Genomic DNA, 23,130 nt, shown 5'->3' on the forward strand with positions numbered 1-23,130 from the left:
CCAACAAAGCAGAGCTGTCCTGTTTGTGCCTGGGGAGTCTGCTGTCGCTGCCGTCTCTCTAGGACATCATCATGGGCGTTATCCCTTCTCTTAGAAGTCCTCCCGTGACAACTGTCAGCTCTGTCACCCTTCCCGGGTGTGAGAGCTTCCCTCTGCAGAGGGGGAACTTCTCATACCTTAATATTCCTGGATGGGTTTTCCTGGTCCTCAGCCGGTTATGCTCTTGGTGCTGAGTGACTGCACTTGTAACCTTGCTCAAGGAGCTGAGCGGTTGCAAGGCTGAGCGCTGGAACTTCAGGTGGCTATGCTCTTGGGGCTGAGCGGTCGCACCTGCAGCTTTGCTTAAGGGGCTGAGCAGTTGCAGGATCAGTCTGGTGATCTCTCTCGTTCGCGAGGGAGGCCACTCTTAAAGACTCCTCTTCGGAGGATTGCTCCTTATAGGTCAGCTTGCTGATCTAACGGCCCTAAGGGGCGCCATCACCAGTGTCTTCAAGTCTCTTCTACGAAGTGTTCACCTCTCTCGTTTGCGAGAGAGGCCACTCATAGAGTCCCCTCTTAGGAGGATTGTTCCTGATTAGACCAGCCATCTCCTAGACCTGCTGACCTGCCGTCTCCATTCCTGGCTGCTGACTTTGTGGGCGCCCTTGCACCCCGTTATCCAACGGGCACCGATCCCTTTGGGGGAAAAGGGGCTTTCTCACATTGTGAGTAAGTTCCTTAAGCGTCAGGTATCCCCCTGTGCGCCAACGTTCTCCTGCACTCTCGCGCGCAATTGCGCGCAAGCGCTTGCCTGCTTTTCCTGAGACTGCCATCCAGAAACATCCTGTTCCAGGGACTGCGCGCCAACGTTCACCTGCGCATCAGCGCACATCGTTGGAGTTTCCTGAGATAGCGCACAGGCGCTCACTAGTGATTCAGCCTGCGAGTGTCCCCTAGTCTCTTCTACGAAGGGCACCTCTCCTGTTCTTGGGAAAGGTCTCTCATAGAGACCCTTCCTCGGAGTATCAAGCAGATCTTCCAGTGTTGAGCCAGCTGACCTACCGATCTTCCAGCTCTACCTTGCACTGCAACGAAGGACTTCGGCTCTGGACTCTGAAGCAGTCCTACCTACGGTCCTCATCGAAAGATGACCGCCCGTTTTTAAGGACCCATCCCAGTTCCTGATCGTCCTGCCAGCTGACCCTGCATCCTAGCGCACTAGCAACGCGCACGTGTGTGCGCGTGCTCGCCGATGATCTTCTTACGCCAACGATCTTCGTACGCGCGTAAGCGCCGACTATCTTCTTTCGCGCGCAAGCACTAACGATCTTCCTACGCGCGTAAGTGCCGACAATCTTCAAGCGCCGACGATCCTCTTGGCCGACGATCTTTCACGCGTAAGCGCTGATGATCTTCCTACGCGTGTAAGCGCCGACGATCGTCCGCGCGGGCACCGATGGTTTCCCGCGCGCTTGCCAATCTTCTACGCACGCGAGCGCTGACGAGCTTCTTAAGCGCAAGCGCCGATGATCTTCAAGCGCCAATGATTTTCTTACGCGCGCAAGCGCCGACGATCTTTTTACGCGCGGAAGCGCCGACGATCATCCTCGCGCGCGGGTACCGATGGTCTCCTGTGCGCGCGCCAATAGTCTTGAGTGCTCGCGCGCACCGATGGTCTTCCACGCGCGCCAACAAACTCCTACGCAATGCAGCACGCTCCAACATTCTGGTCCACACGGGCTCTTCATTCTGATCCTGCACATCCATATGATTCCTGCGCACTCTATGAAGTCTCGCCCGCGCGCGCGCTCGCGTTTTCAGCACTCTCCCATGCGTGAGCCCAAGGGGGGCCCACCCGGGTATTCCCCAGCGCGCTCCCTAGCGCAATCACTAATACCCTCCCCCGCGCGAGGCTGCCGGACATCGCGCAGTAAGGGCGCCATTGCCACATTCCCCCCCCCCCCAAGCACAGAACAGCGCGCTTGCCGGTGGGGGGGAAGGTTCCAGAAAGGCCCAGGGACATGCCTTTCTTATCTTTTTACAGGCGATTTCCCGTCCAGAGGGAGTGTCTGACAGCACAGCCTTCAGCCGGCAGCCTGGTTTGGGACTCTATTCAGAGCGGTAGCACAGGCTTTGAAGACGTTCTCTCTGAGTTGAGCCACAAATCCTTGGCTACATCCACTTCCCCGATGAGGAAAAGAGGAGTTTCGGACGAGGTAACTTCTACGAGGTCGTAGCTGTCTCCTCCTAAGTCTTCGAGGTAGGCACTCACCCCCCTCAGACTTTCCTCCCTCATCTTCGGATAAAGTTTTCCCGCCCTCAGAAGAGTCACGGGAGGTGAGACGTTCCCCAATCACACCATTAAGGGAAACCCCACCTCGCGCGGTAAAGTCTTCTCGAATAGGGGTGGAGAAGAGCCTGCCTCCGTCGTGGTTGGAGTCCTGCATCCCTCCCGGGAGGGAGTCAAAGGACTCCAAGACAGTAACAGGAGTCCCCTAGCACCAAAATCTACAGGCTCAGACATTCTTTTGCTATGAGAACGAACCTGTTTGAGCCTAAGGACGTGAAGCAGACGGCTGAGAGCTGTAGGAAGTCACCAAGACTCCCTCCTATATGGTCTTTGACATTCAAGCCCTATAAACCTCCAGCACCTCAGCAACCACGTCCCACCAAAACAACGGCAGCTAAGACAGTGGGGTCTAAGCCCTTTCCGGTCAAGGACAAGAAAGGCAATTAGTCCCTCAGGGGAGGGAAGAATCCTAGAAGGAGCAGCCGAGGCCGCAAACGCTAGGATTGCCAGTTCCACTGCATGTCCGCCAGTGGCAGGATACCTATAAGGTTGCGCAGACAGGTTGCGGCAACTCAGGGCCGTTTCCTGGACGATATCCGTAATCAGTCAGGGATATCGCGTCCTGTTCACTACACCTCTACCTCCCCTGGGGATGAATCCGGTGTCATTTAATACCCTTGTCATGGGATCAGCAAGGCGGCAAACTCTGTGGGCAGAGGTCCAGATTAAAGCATACTTCGGTCAGAATGGAGACCGCAGACACAGTCAGTCTGGCAGTAAACCGCTAGATTTTTTGTGTATTCTGGACCTGAAGACGTGTACTTCCAGATCCCAGTCCATCCATCTTCAAGGAAGTACTTAGGATTCAGCATAGACTACAAGGAGTACCAATTCAAGGTGCTGTGTTTCGGTCTCTCCACAGCACCACAGGGTTTCACCGGACTGTTCACCCTAATTTCATCATGGGCACTCAGGATTGGATTCCGTCTCCTCCATTATCTGGATGACTGCCTGATCCTAGCAGACTCGGTGTCATTCTCTCTTTGACACCGAGACAAACTTCTACAACTTTGCCAAGATCTAAGGATCATGATAAGTCTGGAGAAGTCCGCTCTGCTGCCCAATGAATGACTGGTTCACCTAGGCATGATTATAGACACCAATCTCCATAACGCCTTTCCATCAAACGACAGGATAGCAAGGCTGAGAAGAGTCACAAGCCCTTTCCTCAGACGAGAAGAGCTTCCAACTCAATCGTGGTTACGTCTCCTCGGTCACCTTTCACCCTTGGCTCGTCTAATTCTCTACGGTCGCCTCAGGATGAGGTTTCTCCAGGGGCGACTTAGGTCCTGGTGGAATCAAGGCTGCGATTCCCCGGACACCATGATCCCAATGGATCCTGCGGAACGGACGAATCGCCAGTGGTGGGTGACAAGCGAGAACCTACGAAGGAAAGTGGATCTTCTCGTTCCTTCCTCTGGTTTGGATGCTGTTTTCGGACACCTCAAAGGAAGGGGGGGGGGGGGCACGTTCTGTACCACAGGACCTCAGGCCTGTGGTCAGAATCGGAAAAGTGCCTCCATATAAATCTGCTAGAGATGAAGGCCGTCTTCCTGGCCCTTCAACAGTTTCAACAAGGATCTGGCGGATCAATCTGTGGTGTGATGAGCTACTTCACCACAGTAGTGGCTTACATCAACAAGCAAGGAGGTACCTTTCCAAGTAGCTATCCCATCTCTCAGTAGAGATACTGAGATGACCGAAGTCCACTCGATTCCTTTATCGGCTCGCTTCATCCCAGACAAAGGGAATGTACTCGCCGACAGTCGAAGCAGAGCTTCTCAGATAATGAGTACCGGGTGATCCTCGGATCATCCAGTAGCCAACAAAGTCCTGACTTTGTGGGGTTACCCGACTGTGGATCGGTTCGCTACAGTGCTGACCATCAAGCTCTCGCTGTATTGCCCCCTAAGTCCCAGATCCCAAGGCACTCTGGCAAGATGTCTCCCAACAACGGTGGGACAGCACCGACGTGTAAGCTTTTCCCTCATTCTGTCTGATGCGGAGGATGCTCAACAAGACCAGAATATCGGTCAATCTCTCGATGACCCTTTTGTGGCTCATCACGCGGAATGGTTTCCGGACCTTCCGCAATTCCTAATGGAACTTCCGATAGAACTCCCTCTATGGCACAACCTACTCAAACAGCCACATGCCAACATCTTTCACAAAGCCGTAGCTTCGCTTCGACTTCAAGCCTGGAGACTATCCAGCATCTCCTCACCAAGAGAGGATTGTCGCAACGAGTTGCGAACGGGATGTCTGGACACCTGCGTAGATCATCCGCAGGGGTCTACCAGGCAAAGTGGCGAGTTTTCTGTGGTTGGAATCGTGAGGGGTATCTCTCCACTCGATACCACTATTCCAGCAATAGCGGAGTTCTTCGTATATTTGCGGGAAGAATGCACCTTTCAGTCTCGGCAATGAAAGGCTATCGCTCAGCCTTAAGTCTAGCCTTCAGGCTCAAAGGAGTGGTTATTTCTCCCTCGCTGGAACTTTCCCTACTCAGACGAGGATATGATCTTACCTGCCCTCAGTCGGAAGTGAGACCTCCTCCATAGAATATGGTTCGAGTTCTCAGGCCTCTTAAGAGACCTCCCTACGAACCATTTCGCCAGGCTTCAGATCTCCACCTAACTTGGAAGGCGGTGTTCCTACTAGCATTGGCCTCGGCCAAGCGAGCCAGTGAACTTCATGGTCTCTCGTTGACATCGCCCATGCAAGAGGATGAGGGGAGGTAACGTTCATATTCATCTCCGGATTTCGAGTCTTCGTTCTGTAACAGATGACCCAGACCTTCCCCTACTGTGTCCAGTAAGGAGTCCGAGGTTATCTCAAAGAACGGCTGCATTTGTCCCCAAGTGCAAGCTTTGTTTGTGAGCACTGGGAGAACAAAGAGGAGGGTCACCAAGAATACCATCTCGGCATTGATTCGTAGGGCGATCCATCTGTCCCTGAATCCTGACCCTCCTCCGTCATGTCGCCTTAGAGCGCATGATATCAGGGGCGTAGCTACGCCCCCGGCCTTCAAGAAGAACTTCTCAGTGACGCAGGTTCTACAAGCAGGAGTGTGAAAGCGTCAGACGACCTTCACAGCCCACTACCTGCAAGACGTGACCCACAGGATGCTCGATACGTTCTCTATCGGCTCTGTGGTGGCTGCACAACAGCTGGTTTAAACCTCAGGCTCCTTAATGGACAAGTAGCAGAGGGTTGAGGGCATTGTTACCCGCTTTTAGTCTGCATGAAAGAAAAGTTATGTCTGGACCATATTCTTTTCTTCATCCTCCCTTCTCTTGGAGAAAGCAGCATCCTGGGTTCTCTGCACAGCTGACCTCAAACCACTGCGGGTAAACCATGCTTCCTTGTGTTCCTAGTATCAAGTTAATACTGTCACGTCCCCATACCCTGACGAGGTGGTATTGGGAAAGTCCTAGCTTAAAGTTTTCCATCTAAGAACTTCAGGTCAACTTCCTAGGACGAGTCACACATAATCCTTTACACACAGCTTATGTAGGCCACAGCCCTTGTATAGCAAGGTGCTAGCGAGGTGCAGGGACTCTTTATTGTTGAGTGCTGACACGCTCAGATAATGAGTCCCCGGGCAAAGCCAAAAGCCAGTATGCCTGGGACTTATTCCACCCTTCCTAAGGGTTAAGTCACCCACTTTAAATAGCGTGGTTTGTATTCAAGTTACGTAACAAATGACAAATTGGTAGATAATTTGTATTTTTCCTAACTATACAAACCTTAGCTATTTAATCAAACTTGCCCGCCAGCCCTGTCCCCCGTGAAGTCCTACCTCTAAGCTAAGTGAGCTTACCACACAGGTGTGTGAGGGGGAAGGGTAGCTAACTACCCTCCCTACCCCCTGCTAACTAGCGGTGGGGTAGTAAACCCTTGTTAAAATTTTAATGGCTCGTCCTTTCAGCTACGCCGAAAGTAATACCCACTTTAAATAGCTAAGGTTTGTATAGTTAGGAAAAATACAAATTATCTCCGAATTTGTCATATATATTGGACTTTTACTTTTGAATGTCTTGAATAAAATTTTACAGATGTACAGCATTAAAACTTTAAAGTTATATGCAAAACTGTACTGTGTAAGTTAATCAAATTCTTACATTAGAATAATAACGATTATTGTATTTCTTATAGTGATAGCACAGAATGTAGGTAGATCATTTGAAAAATTATTTATGTATTCTTTGTTGAAAAAAATTTAATGTAAAGATCAGTTCTGAGTTAGAATCCAAGCCTTATATTTAGTGAATTTAAGTATTATAACCACACCTGTGTCTAGATAATAAGGCAATGAATTTTTTCAGTGTACTGTATTGTATTATTATGCATTTTCTTCTGAATGTCACAGGCTGACCCCAGACAATCTGCCAGAGCTGATGATGATAACATTGCTCTTGTTGATCTAACAGAGCACAACACTACCCAGACTGGAGATCCTGAGGTAATTTTATTACTTTTTTATATATAACTGCATACTGTATTTGAATAGAATACATTATTTGTTCCGTAACTGAAATACAAACCTAAGCTATTTGATATGGGTATTACCGTATATACTCGTGTAATGTTCGACTTCGTGTAAGGTTCGACCCCCCTATTTTGCCTTCAAAATCATGAATTTATCATATACCTCATGTAATGTTCGAGTCTTGATTTTGGCAGTAGGCTAGAGGTCTTTTATTTCCAGCATACCATAATTACCAACAAAGTAAGGGTTATTCCTAAGTGCGACAAACAAATGTATAAAACAAATCGGAACACCTAAATACTAACATCTGTTTACAATAACAATTGAGTATTCAGCGGACATTTTCTAGCGAACACTTTAGTTGCAAACAGCCGATTATCATCACCGCCTAATAGTTTTAAAAAACAAGCAAACACTACAAGTAGCAAACAAAATTAGCTCATCGTTTTGAGTAACAAATTACCATTACCGGTAATTTCAGGTAATTACGGTGATTATAATTACCCGTTATGCTAATCATTTTTTTTCCTCACAATATATATGAATAAGAATTAACCCATCAAGATGTCTACCAAGAAATATAAAAAATTTACTGCAAAATTCAAGCTTCAAATTATTGCAGCCGCTGTCCGCTGAAACGACAAATAACGTTCAAGCCGTAAAAATGTTTGGAGTTACCGAAACTAGCGTTCGAACTTGGAGAAAAAAAAATGTGGATTCAATTAAGAAAAATTTTTGCGGTTTATTATTAATATCAATTAATATACAATACCAAGTAAAATAAAATGAGCCTTATTTTTTCATTAACCATATCATGTTATAACATACGCAACCCGACAGTTTGCTAGCTTCATACCAGCTGCGTTATGGTAAAGTCATTACTCTTAGCGGAAAAAAACTATTTATGATGGTTTAGGAAATAAAATCCATGCTAATAATATGTCTGGTGTTAAATGAACATGGTTAGTACTGTATATATAGGCCTAGCCTATGTTTACCTACCAGTAGGTAACCTTATATACGTGTAAGCATAGCCTACGATTACCTAACGGTAGGTAGCATAGCCTAGGGTAATTTTTGCGTAGGCCTAGCTTACGTTTACCTACCGGTAGGCCAGAAATTTTTACTTTTTCAAATATATATCTCGTGTAATGTTCGACCCTTACTTTTTTAACTGAAAAATAGGCCTTCAAAAATCGAACATTACACGAGTATATACGGTACTTTCGTTCCAACCCGTGTACCTCTTAAGGTCATCAAAATCCATGTTCTGAAAGTAATTGATGGAGGTGGCTACAGCCCGGATATCATGTGCATGTGGAAAAGATTCCGGGTTAGCTTGTTTGATGAAATAAAGGATTTGCTGTCTGATGCCTTGGATGGAAATAGTACCCCCTTGTTCCCTGACAAACAAGGGGCCAGAAGAGCGTGATGCAGTCCTAGCTAAAAAGGCCCGAAGCGTAGTGACAGGACACAAAGAAGCATCTTGGGGTAGAGGAATAATTTTCCAGGGGGACCACCTATTTTGTGGGTCCTCATTTTTGGCTAAGAAAGCTCTATCTGGAGAGAGTAGGACTTCTCCTGATGGGAGGAAATCTAGGTTTTCAGGATGACGGGAGAGAGCTGCTAATTCTGAGATTCTAGCACCTGAGGCCATGCAAAAATGGCCGCGTGGGCCTCGGGAAGGCAAAAAGCCGAACGCATTAAAACACTTCCTATTACTTAACACAAACTTGCCCGGTACTAAAATTACTGTCAAAGCAATCTATGGTACTTAACATTGGTGTAGGGGTAAGGAGAGCTTTAGCCATGGTGAAGATATCCACAAAAAACAGCTAAAAAGCGAGACACAAAGCAAAGCAATCGTCGTTAGTACAAGTCCAAAAGAAGGATGAGTAGATGGCGCTTGAGGCGGCGTTGCTGAGTGGATCAGGTGGGTTTGGTTAGTGCCGTTAGGGCGGCTCCCCCTGTTGATGAAGGATTGATTTAAATGGAAGATGACCTGTGAATAGTGGTTTTCACACGCCCTTTCTTTATACACGACGCCCTTAGGGTGCTCGCGCGAGGGTAGTAACCTCTGCATTCCATGCTTTAACTTTCTCTGGTATATTTTGAAGTATTTATATCAGAAAAGAGATAAGAAGGACCCTTTTCACCGGGCGTCACAGGTATCTCCCCAGAAATAGATTTTTCCTTCGTCAAAATCCCTTTACTTTCAGCGTAGCTGAAATGATGAGCCATTAGAATTTTAACGAGGGTTTACTGGAGGGGTAGCTTGCTACCCCTCCCCCCCTCACACACCTGTGATTAGCTCACTTTGCTTTTGGCTCGGGTGACGATCAGACGTGTCTGCTCCCACCCTCGCTTACTTTGATAGCCTTTGATCTTTGTTTTGGTTTTTCTTTTATACAGTGTGTTTGGAAGTTGGCCTCTACCATGAGGAAGTGTCCCGGCTTACCTGACCGCCCTTGTGGTACTTATATGTTGGCGGTCGACACGGACCCTCACACCTTATGTCCTTTTTGTAGGGGTCAATGGTGTGATAGGAATAGAGTATGTGGTGAGTGTAGGGAGTGGTCTACCTCCCAGTGGGAGAGGTTTTCCCGGCGCCGGAAAAAGAAGTCCAAACGGGATATTTCTCCTTCAGGGGTTTCCTTGAAGAGAGAAAATCCCAAGGACTCTTCTTCCGTAGCCCAAACCTCCTCCGAAGCTCCCACTCGATCGGTCTCTTCCGAGAGGCCGTCGAGTGGTAGCGTAGGCCGTACTTATGTTCACCAACCTCGGGGTTCGGGAGAGGGAGTTGCCTCCCATAGCGAGGCAGCTCCTCCTCCTCCCCCGGGGGAGGATATTTCTGATAACAATGTGTCTAACAATGATTTGTTACAGCTTTGGGCTTCCTTGGGGCTTCAGGGTTCACCCTCCAAGGAAGCCCTGTTTGACATAATCAGGGTGGGGGCTGCTGTCAAACAGTCGCTGACGGTAGCAGAGGTTGATCCTCTGTCTATCGTCGACGTTGTTATGGCAGGGGCTTCTGACGAGTTAGGTCAAACCCCTGCTATGGTTCCTGATGTAGCTGAAGGCTTAGTTCCCCCCTCCGAACATCCTTCGAGGGAGGACCTAAGTCCGACGGTCTCTCCTGCAGGTGATTCTCCCCCTCGGGGGAGTTCACTAACAGAGACTCCTCTTTGGAGGTCTGACGATGGTCTGCCTGCTGCCCTCAGAGGATGTATCAGACGGAAAGCTCGCCCTCCTCTTCGCCGTAGAGGCCTTCCCTCTCCCCACAAGGGAGTTAGGAGGCGCCTCTTCAGTTCTTCGCCTTCGCAATCCCCCGCAGAGGATCCTCCATGCTGTGCACCGACCGTTGCAGCTTCATCCCTGGACCTCTCTGCAGATCGTTCACGATCTCCTTCACCTGCCAGACCTGCTGACCTCCCGTCTCCGTTGCTGGCCGCTGACGCGCTGTGGGCTCCCACGCACCCCGTTATCCAACGGGCATCGGTCCCTTCGGGGTAAAAGTGGCTTTCTCACATTGTGAGTAAGTCCCTTAAGCGCCAGGTATCCCCTGCGCGCCAACGTTATCCTGCGCGCCTGTGCGCAATTGTGCGCAATTGTGCGCAAGCGCTTGCCTGCTCTTCCTGAGACATCACTTCAGAGACCTCCTGTTCCAGGGACAATGCGCCAGCGATCTCCTGATGCTGAGACTACACGCCAGCGCTCTCCTGCTCGCCAGCGCTCACCTGCGCGCCAGTGATCTGTACACCAGCGATCTTCTTCTCGCCAGCGATCTTCTCCTTGCCAGCTCACAACTGCGCGCCCTCATCCTGATGCGCGCTGCAATATATAAGGGTTTGTGTCTAAGAAAACTTTAATGGTTTGTGTGTATGAAACATATTTGATGTTAATATATCCCTCAAGCCTCTCATTAAAAAAATGTCTTAATCTGTTATTATTCCTCTCCAGGTATTGATAGCTATATAATCAAGGTATTGACAGCAGCCCCCTACACTCAGTAGGGAGTGTAAGGGAAGATTATCTAGCTCACTACTGTAGGTATTAGGTATATAGAAAAGAGTGAGTACATCCGTCCCTGGAATCCAGTGTATCGCATAACAATTATGAATGTACAGTAGAATATTTCCTGTTACCAGTCTGTACTAGTCTGTGATGCTGTTCTATATTCATATAACTTTCCTGGAACTAGAAGTAAGCTACTGTGTTGCTATTTGAGAGTGTGTCATAAACATTAATAGTTAACAGGAGCTATTGAAATGGCATATCTGGTCAGAGGCCCAAGGAGTGAATTCATGTTAGGCGGGGAATGACTGTGTTCGAGTATTGTTATAGTGGGCCCGCAGAGACCTGTAAGACATAGTATGCGGCTGTACTGATCAGAAATTAGGACTGTTTAAGTGACTTTGCATCGCAATGGTGGACGGGAGATTGATGAGAACAGTATTGATTTAGGGAAAATTGTGGTAGTGTATTTTTCACCGTTATATGTTCTTTATAGATGGCTCATTAGATAGTAAGTGTTCAAGTTTATTACTGGTCATTACCGATGTTATAAAACTATAGTATTGCGGGGTTCTCCTTTAAGCTTAGTTCTGAAGAAATGTTTTTTTGTTTTTGTTTTTGGAGGCTATGTTGAGAATCCTAATATTTCTAAGTCTTTCAAATCCTCAGGTTCTGCAGTCATAGTTTTGTAAGGATTTTGAAGTTCCGTTTTGTAACTGTGTGGTGATATATCTTGCATGCAGCTTAGTATTTTTTTCTCTTGCTGGTACAATATGCAAAAGGGATGTTAATTTTGCCTTTGACTATCTTAACTGATATATTAATGTATTCTTAATAGTTTAATTTTCATATAAATATTTTTTTTGCCTGTTTTATGTATACAGCATTTCATTTCAGAACCTCTCACCATGGTTTCTTTTCCCCAGCCAATGTTTTTTAAGATCTCTTAAGTACAGTAATTTATCATAATTCTTTCCTCCCACAGTGTGTTCCTTTATTAATTATAATATTCCCTTTCACCTAATGTTCTGTACCTTTATTTATAAGCCAGCTAGCCCAATGAAAGGTATGATAAAAAGCAAGATTCTAGCGGGGTCCCCTTGCCCAGTATAAATCAAGGGGTGGTGCCCAGAGCTCCGTTCTCTTGACCTGTTACTTAGGTTTTTTTTGGGTATTCCACCGTTGTATATTTGTTGTGTATTGAACGTCGGGTTGTGGTCATCATTCGGACAATAGGCAGTTCGGGTGCTACCTCTGGCCACAGTCCGCAAACCACTACAGCGCCACGCGCGCCCACGATCTCCTGCTCGCCAGCGCTCTTCACCTACGCGCCAGCGTTCGCCTGCGCGCCAACGTTCGCCTGCGTGCCCACGATCTCCGGATCTGGGCGCAGGAGGGAAGAATCTTTCTTCTCCTTCCCGTCAGCAATCTCCTACGCGCCTTTGGACCTCGCCTGCGTGCCATCGCCCGCAGTCTCCATTGCGCGCACCTGTTCCAGCTCCTGCTGTGCGCCCTCCTGTTCGCCCACTCCTTCTAGAGCTCATCGACATCCTGCGCGCCCACGCGCGCGCGAGCAATCACCTCCACGCGCACCAGCGCTTGCACACCCTTCTGCGCACCCTCTGCTTTCGCCAGATTGCGCATCTGCGCACCACTGATCACCTGCACGCCCGCGCCCTCCATCACCTGCGCGCCATCACTCGCCAGCGCGCTCACTCGCCCACGTGTCGTATATCGCCTGCACGCCCACGCGCCCCCTCGCCTGTGCGCAGTCGCTCGCCTGCGCGCCCTCGCTCTCCTGCGCGCCCTCGCTCTCCTGCGCGCCCTCGCTCTCCTGCGCGCCATCGCTCGCCAGCGCGCCATCCCTCACCAGTGCGCCATCGCTTGCCAGTGCGCCATCGCTCTCATGCACGCCAGCGCTCGCCCGCTCGCCCACGCGTGCCCTCGCGATCATCTCCGCGCGCGAACCAGGGAAAATCTCATCGCGCGATCCCCAGCGCGATTCCCATCGGGATTCACAGCGCGAGCCCCCGCGCGAAGCTACAGGAACGAGAGCCTCCAGGTCGTCATCCTGATGCGCGCCACTCGCGCCCACGATCTCCTGCTCGCCAGCGCTCTTCACCTACGCGCCAGCGTTCGCCTGCGCACCAACGTTCGCCTGCGTGCCCACGATCTCTGGATCTGGGCGTAGGAGGGAAGAATCTTTCTTCTCCTTCCCGTCAGCGATCTCCTACGCGCCTTTGGACCTCGCCTGCTCGTCAGCCCTCGCCTGCGTGCCATCGCCCGCAGTCTCCATTGCGCGCACCTGTTCCAGCTCCTGCTGTGCACCCTCCTGCCCGCCCATGCCTTCTAGAGCTCATCGACATCCTGCGCGCCCACGCGCGCGCGAGCAATCACCTCCACGCGCACAAGCGCTTGCACACCCTTCTGCGCACCCTCTGCTTTCGCCAGATTGCGCATCTGCGCGCCACTGATCACCTACACGCCCGCGGGCTCCATCACCTGCTCGCCATTGCTCGGCAGCGCACTCACTCGCCCACGCGTCGTAGATCGCCTGCGCGCCCACGCGCCCCCTCGCCTGTGCGCAGTCGCTCGCCTGCGCGCCCTCGCTCTCCTGTGCGCCATCGCTTGCCAGCGCTTGCCAGTGTGCCATCGCTCTCCTGCACGCCATCGCTCTCCTGCACGCCAGCGCTCGCCCACGCGTGCCCTCGCGCCCACGCGTGCCCTCGCGTGCCCTCGCGATCATCTCCGCGCGCGAACCAGGGAAAATCCCATCGCGCGAGCGCCAGCGCGATCCCCAGCGCTATTCCCATCAGGATTCACAGCACGAGCCCCTGCGCGAAGCTACAGGAACGAGAGCCTCCCCCCCGCAAGCGCAGATCAGCGCTCCTGCAGGAGGAGGGGAGAACTCCGGATAGGTCCAAGAACCAACCTTCTTCTTCCCTTTCTTTTCAGGCAGGCCCAGTAGGAGTTTCTACTCCGAAGGATCGCCCGATCCCCTTCCCAACAGAGGGAGTCTTTGACAGCACAGCTGTCAGTAAGCAGCCATGGTTCGGGTCCCTTGTCAGAGCCGTCATGCAGGCTTTCAAACCTGCCTTCTCTGAGATGGGCATCAAATCAATGGCAGCTCCGACCCCACTGAAGAGGAAGAGAGGAGTAGAAGTCGTGGTAACTTCTCCCAGGCCAAGCTGGCTCTCCCGAAGTCCTTGAGGAAGGCTCTCCCCCCCAGACTTTCTCTCCCTCTCCTGTGGACGAGGATTTTCCGTCCTCAGGGGAGTCTACCGAGGTGAGATGTTCTCCCATCGCACCAATGGGAGAAACCCCACCATGTACAGGAGAATCGTCCCGTGTTGGGGCGGACAAGAGCCCACAGACGTCGTTGTTGGAGTCCTGTATTCCTCCCAGGAGTGAACCTAAGGACTCTAAGACCATCCCCAAGTCATCCTCAAGGATTCGACCAGAGCCAACAAGACCCGCAGAGAACGTCCACGTGTTCCCCAAGAAGAGCCTTTGGGGACGGGAGACTTTGCTGCCAGTTCTCCAGGAGGGGAGCCACAGGAGTCAGAGCATGCCTTCTGGCAGGTTCTGACCCTGATGAGGCATCTCAACGGGTTCCCGGATCCTAAGATTCCTCCTCGAGAGGGCAAGGACACGGTCCTGGACCGAGTCTTTGGCACCCAAGGGGTGAAGAGTGCCAGGGATAAGGTTGAGGGCCAGCTCTCCAAGCTCGCTTACTCCAGCCGTTCCACTGCTGGCAACAAGCTCCTCCCTCCTCCTCGTATCCACCTGAGGAGGTACTTTGAGATCATGGAGGAGTCTTGCCTAGCTCTTCCCTTGCACCACTCTGTGGAAGAGCTTACTAAGGGAGTCCCTCTAGAGAGGCTCTCTAGCCGGCAGGTGTCTTTCTCGGCGACAGAGATCCTAAGTCAGGAGAAGGTTGCGAAGTGTGCCATGCAGGCTACTTCATGGCTGGATGTCTGGCTGGGGTCTCTTGGCATCCTGTTGCGATCCGAGGACCTGTCTAAGGAGAGCACCAGGAAAGCCCTGGAGACCTTCCTCCTTTCGGGCACCCGCACCATTGAGTTTCTGGCCCACCAAGTCTCGAACTTGTGGGCCAATTCCATTCTGAAACAACGTGATGCGGTGGCAGAGAGGCTCCACACAAAGGTCCCAGCCGTCGAGGTCAGCAGGCTCAGACATTCTTCCATTTTGAGAAAGAATCTGTTTGAGCCTAAAGATGTGGAACAGGGAGCTGAGAGGTGGAGGAAGTTCAACCAGGACTCTCTCCTACATAGGGCTCTTACATCAAAGCCCTATAAACCTCCAGCACCTCAACAACCTCGCCCGTCCAAGACGACGAAACCGGCAGTGGCAGCAAAGGCAACGGTGTCGAAGCCCTTTCCTTTCAAAGACAAAAAAGGCAAAAAGTCCTCCAGGGGAGGGAAAAATCCTAGAGGGAGTGACCGAGGCCGCAAATGCTAGGATTGGCAATCCCCCTGCATGTCCACCAGTGGGGGATGCCTACAAAGTTGCGCAATCAGGTGGCAGCAACTCGGGGCCGATTCCTGGAGAATTTCCGTAATCAGTCAGGGATATCGCGTCCCGTTCACAACATCTCTACCTTCCCTGACAGCGGATCCAGTGTCGTTGAGCTCCTTTGTCATGGGATCGGCAAGGGGGCAAGCCCTACGGGCAGAAGTCGAGACCATGTTAAAGAAGGGCGCTCTCCAGGAGGTCGTTGATGGTTCCCCAGGCTTCTTCAGTCGACACTTTCTTGTAAGGAAGGCGTCTGGAGGCTGGAGACCAGTCATCGACCTCTCAGCTCTGAACAGGTTTGTCAAACAAACCCCGTTCAGTATGGAGACGGCGGACACGGTCAGACTTGCAGTGAGACCACGAGACTTCATGTGTACACTGAATCTGAAGGACGCGTACTTCCAGATCCCAGTCCATCCGTCTTCAAGGAAGTACTTAAGATTCAGCCTAGAAAACAAGATCTACCAGTTCAAGGTGTTGTGTTTCGGTCTCTCCACAGCACCTCAGGTATTTACCAGAGGGTTCACCCTGATTTCTTCGTGGGCATACAGGATCGGCATCCATCTCCTCCGTTATCTGGACGACTGGCTGATCCTAGCAGACTCGGAGTCGACCCTTCTTCGACACCGAGACAAGCTAATGGGACTTTGCCAAGGTCTAGGGATCATGGTAAATCTCGAGAAATCTTCTCTGCTTCCAACTCAGCGACTGGTATATCTAGGCATGATCTTGGACACCAATCTCCACAAAGCCTTCCCATCAGACGACAGGATAGCAAGGCTGAGGAGGGTCGCAGATCCTTTCCTCAGACGAGAAGAACTCCCAGCCCAATTGTGGTTACGTCTCCTCGGTCACCTTTCTTCCCTGGCCCGTCTAGTTCCAAACGGTCGCCTCAGGATGAGATACCTGCAATGGCGGCTCAAGTCCCGGTGAAATTAGGGACACGATTCCCCGGACGTCTTGGTCCCTATGGGTCCTGCGGAACGGACGGACCTTCAGTGGTGGGTGACAGACGAGGACCTACGAAAGGGAGTGGATCTTCTCGTCCTCTCCCAGGATTTGATGCTGTTCTCGGACGCCTCAAAGAAAGGGTGGGGGGGCCCATGTTCTGAACCACAGGACCTCAGGCCTGTGGTCAGAATCAGAAAAGTGCCTCCACATAAATCTGCTAGAAATGAAGGTCGTATTCCTGGCACTTCAACAGTTCCAACAGTACCTGGCGGGTCACTCTGTGGTGGTGATGAGCGACAACACCACGGTAGTGGCTTACATCAACAAGCAGGGAGGTACCTTTTCAGAGCAGCTATCCCATCTTGCAGTAGAGATACTGAGATGGACCGAAGTCCATTTGATTCCACTATCAGCTCGTTTCATTCCAGGCAAGAGGAATGTGCTCACCGACAGTCTGAGCAGGGCATCCCAGATAGTGAGTACCGAGTGGTCTTTGGATCGTCTAGTAGCCAACAAAGTCCTGACTTTGTGGGGTTCCGCGACGGTGGATCTGTTCGCGACAGCTTTGAATTTCAAGCTTCCGCTGTACTGCACCCCAGTCCCGGACCCCAAGGCACTCTGGCAAGATGCCTTCCAACAACGGTGGGACAACATCGACGTATACGCCTTTCCCCCGTTCTGTCTGATGAGGAGGGTACTCAACAAGACCAGAATATCGGTCAACCTTTCAATGACCTTGATAGCTCCGCTATGGCATCACACTGAGTGGTTTCCGGACCTTCTGCAGCTCCTGACGGAAATCCCGAGAGAACTTCTTCCACGACACGAGCTACTCAAACAACCACACGCCAACATCTTTCACAAAGCCGCAGCGAAGAAGCTGCGGCTTCACGCCTGGAGACTATCCAGCATCTCCTCACAGAGAGAGGCTTTTCGCAACAAGTTGCTGAAAGAATGTCTCGACACCTGCGAAAGTCATCCGCAGGGGTCTACCAGGCAAAGTGGAGAGTTTTCTGTGGTTGGTGTCGTGGAAGGGGTATCTCTCCATTTGATGCCACTATTCTAGCAATAGCGGAGTTTCTCGTGTATTTGCGGGAAGAAATGCGCCTTTTAGTCTCGGCAGTGAAAGGCTATCGCTCAGCCTTAAGTCTAGCCTTCAGGCTCAAAGGAATGGACATTTCCTCTTCGCTGGAACTTTCTCTACTCATACGAAGTTATGAACTTACCTGCTCTCAGGCGGAAGTGAGACCTCCTCCATGGAACGTGGTTCGAGTTGTCAGGTCTCTTAAGAGACCTCCCTTCGAACCATTACGCCAGGCTTCTGATCACCACCTGACTTGGGAGACGGTGTTCCTACTTACTTTGACCTCGGCCAAGCGAGTCGGCGAACTTCGTGGTCTCTCGTATGACATCACCCATTCAAGGGGATGGGGGGAGGTAACGTTCAGATTCGTCCCTGAGTTTGTTGCTAAGACTCAAAATCCAGGATTGCCGGACCCTCAGTTCTACTCTTTCCGGATTTCGAGTCTTTGTTCTGTAACAGATGACCCAGACCATCTCCTACTGTGCCCAGTGAGGAGTCTGAGGCTCTATCTTAAGAGAACATCTGCATTTTGTCCTCGGGTGCACGCAATGTTTGTGAGCACCGGAAGGACGAAGAGGAGGGTCACTAAGAATACTATCTCAGGGTGGATTCGCAGGGTTATCCATCATTCCCTGAATCCCAACCCTCCGTCACGTCTCCCTAGAGCACATGATGTCAGGGGCATTGCTACGTCCCTGGCCTTCAAGAAGAACTACTCAGTGACGCAGGTTTTACAAGCAGGGGTTTAGAAGCGTCAGACGACCTTCACAGCCCACTACCTGCAAGATGTGACCCACAGGAGGCTCGATATGTTTTCTATCGGCCCTGTGGTGGCTGCACAACAGCTGGTTTAAACCTCAGGCTCCTTAATGGACAAGTAGCAGAGGGTTGAGGGCATTGTTACCCGGTTTTAGTCTGCATGAATGAAAAGGTATGCCTGGCCCTTATTCTTTTCTTCATTCTCCCCTCTCTCGGGGAAAGCAGCATCCTGGGTTCTCTGCACAGCTGACCTCAAACCACTGCAGGTAAACCATGTTTCCTTGTGTTCCTAGTATTAAGATGATACTGTCACATCCCCATACCCTTACGAGGTGGTATTGGGAACGTCCTATCCTAGAATTCCATCTAAAGGACTTCAGGTCAACTTCCTAGGACGAGTCACACTTCATTCCTTCACACACAAGCTTACGTAGGCCACGGTTCTTGCAGAGCAAGGCACTTGCGAGGTGCAGGGACTCCTTATCTTTGAGTACTGACACACTCAGATTTTGAGTCCCCGGGCAAAAAGCCAAAAGCCAGTAATGGCTGGGACTTACCACCCTACCTAAGGGTTGAGTCAGCCATATTAAATAGCGTGGTTTGTATTTTAGTTACGGAACAAATGACAAATTGGTAGATAATTTGTATTTTTCCTAACTATACAAACCTTAGCTATTTAATCAAACTTGCCCGCCAGCCCTGTCCCCCGGGAAGTCCTACCTCTAAGCAAAGTGAGCTAATCACAGGTGTGTTGGGGGGAGGGGTAGCAAGCTACCCCTCCCTACCCCCTTGCTAACTAGCGGTGGGGTATTAAACCCTCGTTAAAATTTTAATTGCTCGTCATTTCAGCTACGCCGAAAGTAATACCCATATTAAATAGCTAAGGTTTGTATAGTTAGGAAAAATACAAATTATCTACGAATTTGTCATACTATAATAGGATTCTATGATGCATTAAACTCTTATCTGGATGATCTTCATTTTCGCTTCATTTAGACATGATTAAATATCCCAATCTTAAGTTGTTTTTTTTCTTGCAAATACCTTTAATTAACAATGGCTGATTATGATGTCTTACTATTATTATTATTATTATTTATTTTTACCATATTTTTTTTCTTTTTTATATATATAAACTCAAGTCATTCTCTAACTAGCTGCTGAAACGCTAGAGCAATTTGTATCCTGAAAATGAAAAGGCTATTAGTTCAAATTCCCTATTATCTAAATAGTTTTTTATGTTTTACCTTCTTTGAATGGATGTTGGTATATTTATTCTACTTGTGGCAGCACTACCTTATTAATTTATTTTACAGTACTGTACATTTTTTTTTTTACTATGTTGTCCTATTAATTCCTTGGTTTTTACACCAGTTACATGACCATTTTCAAAAATTTCTTAAATAGTGTTGATAAACAATTTAAGGGTACAGTATGTACTGTACATTTAACCCCAATGGGTTTTATTGTTTTGTATGAATTTTGACAAGTGTGCGATAGTTATGTATTATCTCTCACTGAATACAGTACAGTACTGTATCTTATTGGTCTTTGCAGGATCCCGAATCTGTGTTAGCGTCATTTCGTAAAGAATGGCGCCGGGAATTAGAAAGTCAAGGGTCTTCACCAACACCTTTGACCCCATCCAAAAATCGCCAAGGTCAATCAAGATCTCCCCGCCCCACCCAGGGGCAAGAAAGCCGACCAGAAACTAATGTTGCGAAGGAAACAGATAGGAGCAACGTAGACAAAGGAGATGAAGAAATCCAACCAGATATTGAGTCAAAAGTACAGTCTATTGTTATAAATGTTTGGTGTTGTCATAGAATGACAGTTTACAGCTCCATTAAAAGAATGTTGTTAGATTTCTTTATCATTAATTTTACTGTAGATTTATTGTGAGTTACAGTACTGTGCTAATTAATAATAATTATTTTTCAAGTGTGAAAAAAGATTTGTTCCTACACAAATACAAACCTTCATCCTTTATATAGAGTATGATATCAGTGAAGCTGGAATACGGCTGTTAAAACTTTTAATGAGCTTCCAACAATTGAATGGTTGTTACCAGTCAGTAGAGGGAAGCACCGCCCATCCGCTTGCTCACTGATAAACCACTTTGATTTCAGCTGTCAGTGGATACATTTGTCTGTTTCCACTGGCAGGAGACTTTGGAAAATTTTTATGCTTTCCAGACGTTAAATGGCTTTCTTGGACTTTGTTCCTGGTATGACAGTCATCTTGTGGATATTGTCGTGGAGTCGGAGACTTGGACGCTCACCTTTGCAGCCTTAGAATTAGACTTCCCTGAAGTCAAAGGAATAGACGCCTTCCCAAAGGAAGTCTTTCGTCTGTGTTTATACACACAAGTGCAACAGGCGTCCTAGTTAGTTTTGTCGATTCAACGTTTTCAACCTTTCTTATTGGAAGCTGATTGCTTTGCTTTCCAATTGCCAGACTTGGCAAGCGGTTAAGTCTCTTTAAGAAATATGCTTACACAAGCTGTTTCTCAGCACACTCGGCTCATGCTCAGCGTGCGCTCAAGGTGAGAGCAGGACTCACCTGAGAGAAATGCTTAACACTCTCTCGCAATGCGCTCAGCGTTCGCTCATGGTGGACGCAAAGCTTACACCTGAACATATGCTATAATTAATGAGCAAAGCACTTAGCACGCTGAACGCTTGGCTCTCACCTGAATGCTCCTTGATCGAGTGACTGACCGTAATAAACCCCTGGCACATGCTCATCCTCTTATGGGTGTATAATAGGGGTTCATTCCATTGCAACATCACATACATCACTCTTGACCCTAAAAGTGCAACGGTGTATCCTCTTTAATGAGACACTTTAGTACCTGCGAGAGCTAAACATGACAAATTCGTAGATAATTTGTATTTTTCCTAACTATACAAACTTCAGCTACTTAATAGGGGTATTACTTTCAGCGTTGCTGAAATGACGAGCCATTGATTTTTAACGAGGGTTAACTACCCACACCGCTAGTTAGCGGGGGGTAGGAAGGGTAGCTTGCTACCTCTTAACCTCACACACTTGTGATTGAGCTCACTTTGCTTGGAGGTAGGACTTCAAGGGGGATAGGGCTGGCGGGTAAGTTTGGTTAAATAGCTAAGGTTTGTATAGTTAGGAAAAATACAAATTACAGTGAACCCTCGTTTATCGCGGTAGATAGGTTCCAAACCCGACCGCGATAGCTGAAAATTCGCGAAGTAGGGACACCATATTTACGTATTTATTCAACATGTATATTCAGACTTTTAAAACCTTCCCTTTACGTAGTACTGTTAACAAACTACCCTTTAATGTACAGAACACTTAATGCATGTACTACAGTACCCTAAACTAAAACAGGCACAAATATTAAAATGTTAGAATATTAAAGTAGTAAAAAAAATAAAGATTGTTACTGTACTCACCACGAAAGAAGTTGAAGAAAAACTTAAATGATGATGGCGATGAATTTGCTGCACAGTAGAAATGATGATGATGAAGATGATGATGTCTTCTACTGCGCAGCCAATGATAATATTTTACGTCTCTTCAGACGGAGGTGTCTTTTCCTGGGACACCTCTTCAAACTTCTTCCTGGGACACTTCTTCAATTTCTTCCGAAGGCATAGTAGCAGGAGGAACTGGCTCTTTTTTGCGAGGCTTGAAGAACATTGTGATCGGAAGTTGCTGCCGCTGCTTCTTTTTTCGCTCGAAAAGCATCCTGTAGGGAGTCATGTCTTCATCGATTTTGTTGCAGAATTGCATAGAACGAACCATATCCTCGTCCCACTCTTGCGACAATTCTTTCAACTCCTTCGCAAGGTTGCAGAGCTTGGCAAGCCGTTCTAATGTTAAGCCCGTTTCTTCGACATTTTCTTGGGTCTCTTCCTGTGTTTCACTGTCTTCTTCACTGGCCGATTTCGTTAGAAAGCGGCTGGGAATGGCAGTCCAACAACTCGTCGACGTCTTCAGTCGTCATGTCGCCAAACCCGTCACCTCCAATTATCGCAGCCAACTGCACAGATTTCCGTATTGCAGAGTGTTGAATCTCAGCAGGTGTAGATCCCTCGTCATCGTAAACAACCTGGGGCCACAACTTATTCCAGCTCGCATTAACAGTAGCAGGTTTCATTTCTTTCAGTGCCTTCTGGATGTTCTGCAGGCACGTGGCTATTGTGTACTTCCGCCAGTACGCCTTCAAATTGAAAGTTTCATCCTCATCATCTTGGGCAGCATCCACACACGCAACGAGGTCCGCCAAGGTATTCTTCGTAGAGGGCCTTGAACGCCCTGATAACCCCCTGGTCCATCGGATGAATTAATGACGTTGTGTTGGGTGGCAGGAACTCAACCTGAATGCCCTCATTCGACAGATCAGTTGTGTCTCCAGCAGCGTTATCCATAAGGAGAAGGATCTTAAATGGCAAGCCCTTCTCTAAGAGATATTTACTGACTTGCGGTATAAAACACTGGTGGAACCAGTTGGAGGTCAGCATCTTCGTAATCCATGCTTTTGGATTATGCATCCAGTACACAGGAAGGAGATTCTTATTTTTGTTTTTCAAAGCGCGAGGGTTTTTCGATTTGTAAATAAGCCCCGGCTTTAGCAAAAATCCAGCAGCATTGCCACACATCACGAGGGTAACACGATCTTTGAATGCTTTAAAGCCAGAGGCTTTGGCTTCTTCTTTGAACAGGAAAGTTCGCGACGGCATTCTCTTCCAAAACAAGCCGGTCTCATCCATATTAAACACTTGTTCCGGCTTGTATCCACCTTCAGTGATAATGTTCTTAAATGTCTCATTCGCGTAAGTTTCAGCAGTGGTAGTGTCAGCGGAAGCAGCCTCGCCATGCAGGGAAACGCTTTTCAGGCCGAAGCGTTTCTGAAACTTCGCGAATCATCCTTTGCTGGCGGAAAAACGTTGTTTCTGAGGCTGGGAATCAGTGGATGTCCCT

At 48.9% G+C, this 23,130-nt stretch overlaps 2 protein-coding genes across 2 annotated transcripts in view; one reads left to right on the forward strand and one right to left on the reverse strand.

Annotated features, from left to right (window-relative positions):
- The window catches only part of MED7 (mediator complex subunit 7), a 524,248-nt gene that overhangs the window by 126,190 nt on the left and 374,928 nt on the right, over positions 1-23,130 (reverse strand). The window lies entirely within an intron of this gene.
- LOC137649740 (F-box only protein 9) overlaps positions 1-23,130 on the forward strand; it is a 215,923-nt gene that overhangs the window by 51,568 nt on the left and 141,225 nt on the right. The window contains exons 2-3 of the mRNA XM_068382692.1: positions 6,702-6,794; positions 19,723-19,953. Coding sequence (XP_068238793.1) covers positions 6,702-6,794; positions 19,723-19,953 — 324 coding nt within the window. The remainder of the gene's footprint in view (positions 1-6,701; positions 6,795-19,722; positions 19,954-23,130) is intronic.

The sequence above is a fragment of the Palaemon carinicauda genome, chromosome 1 (assembly GCF_036898095.1).
Source record: "Palaemon carinicauda isolate YSFRI2023 chromosome 1, ASM3689809v2, whole genome shotgun sequence".
Lineage (NCBI taxonomy): Eukaryota > Metazoa > Arthropoda > Malacostraca > Decapoda > Palaemonidae > Palaemon > Palaemon carinicauda.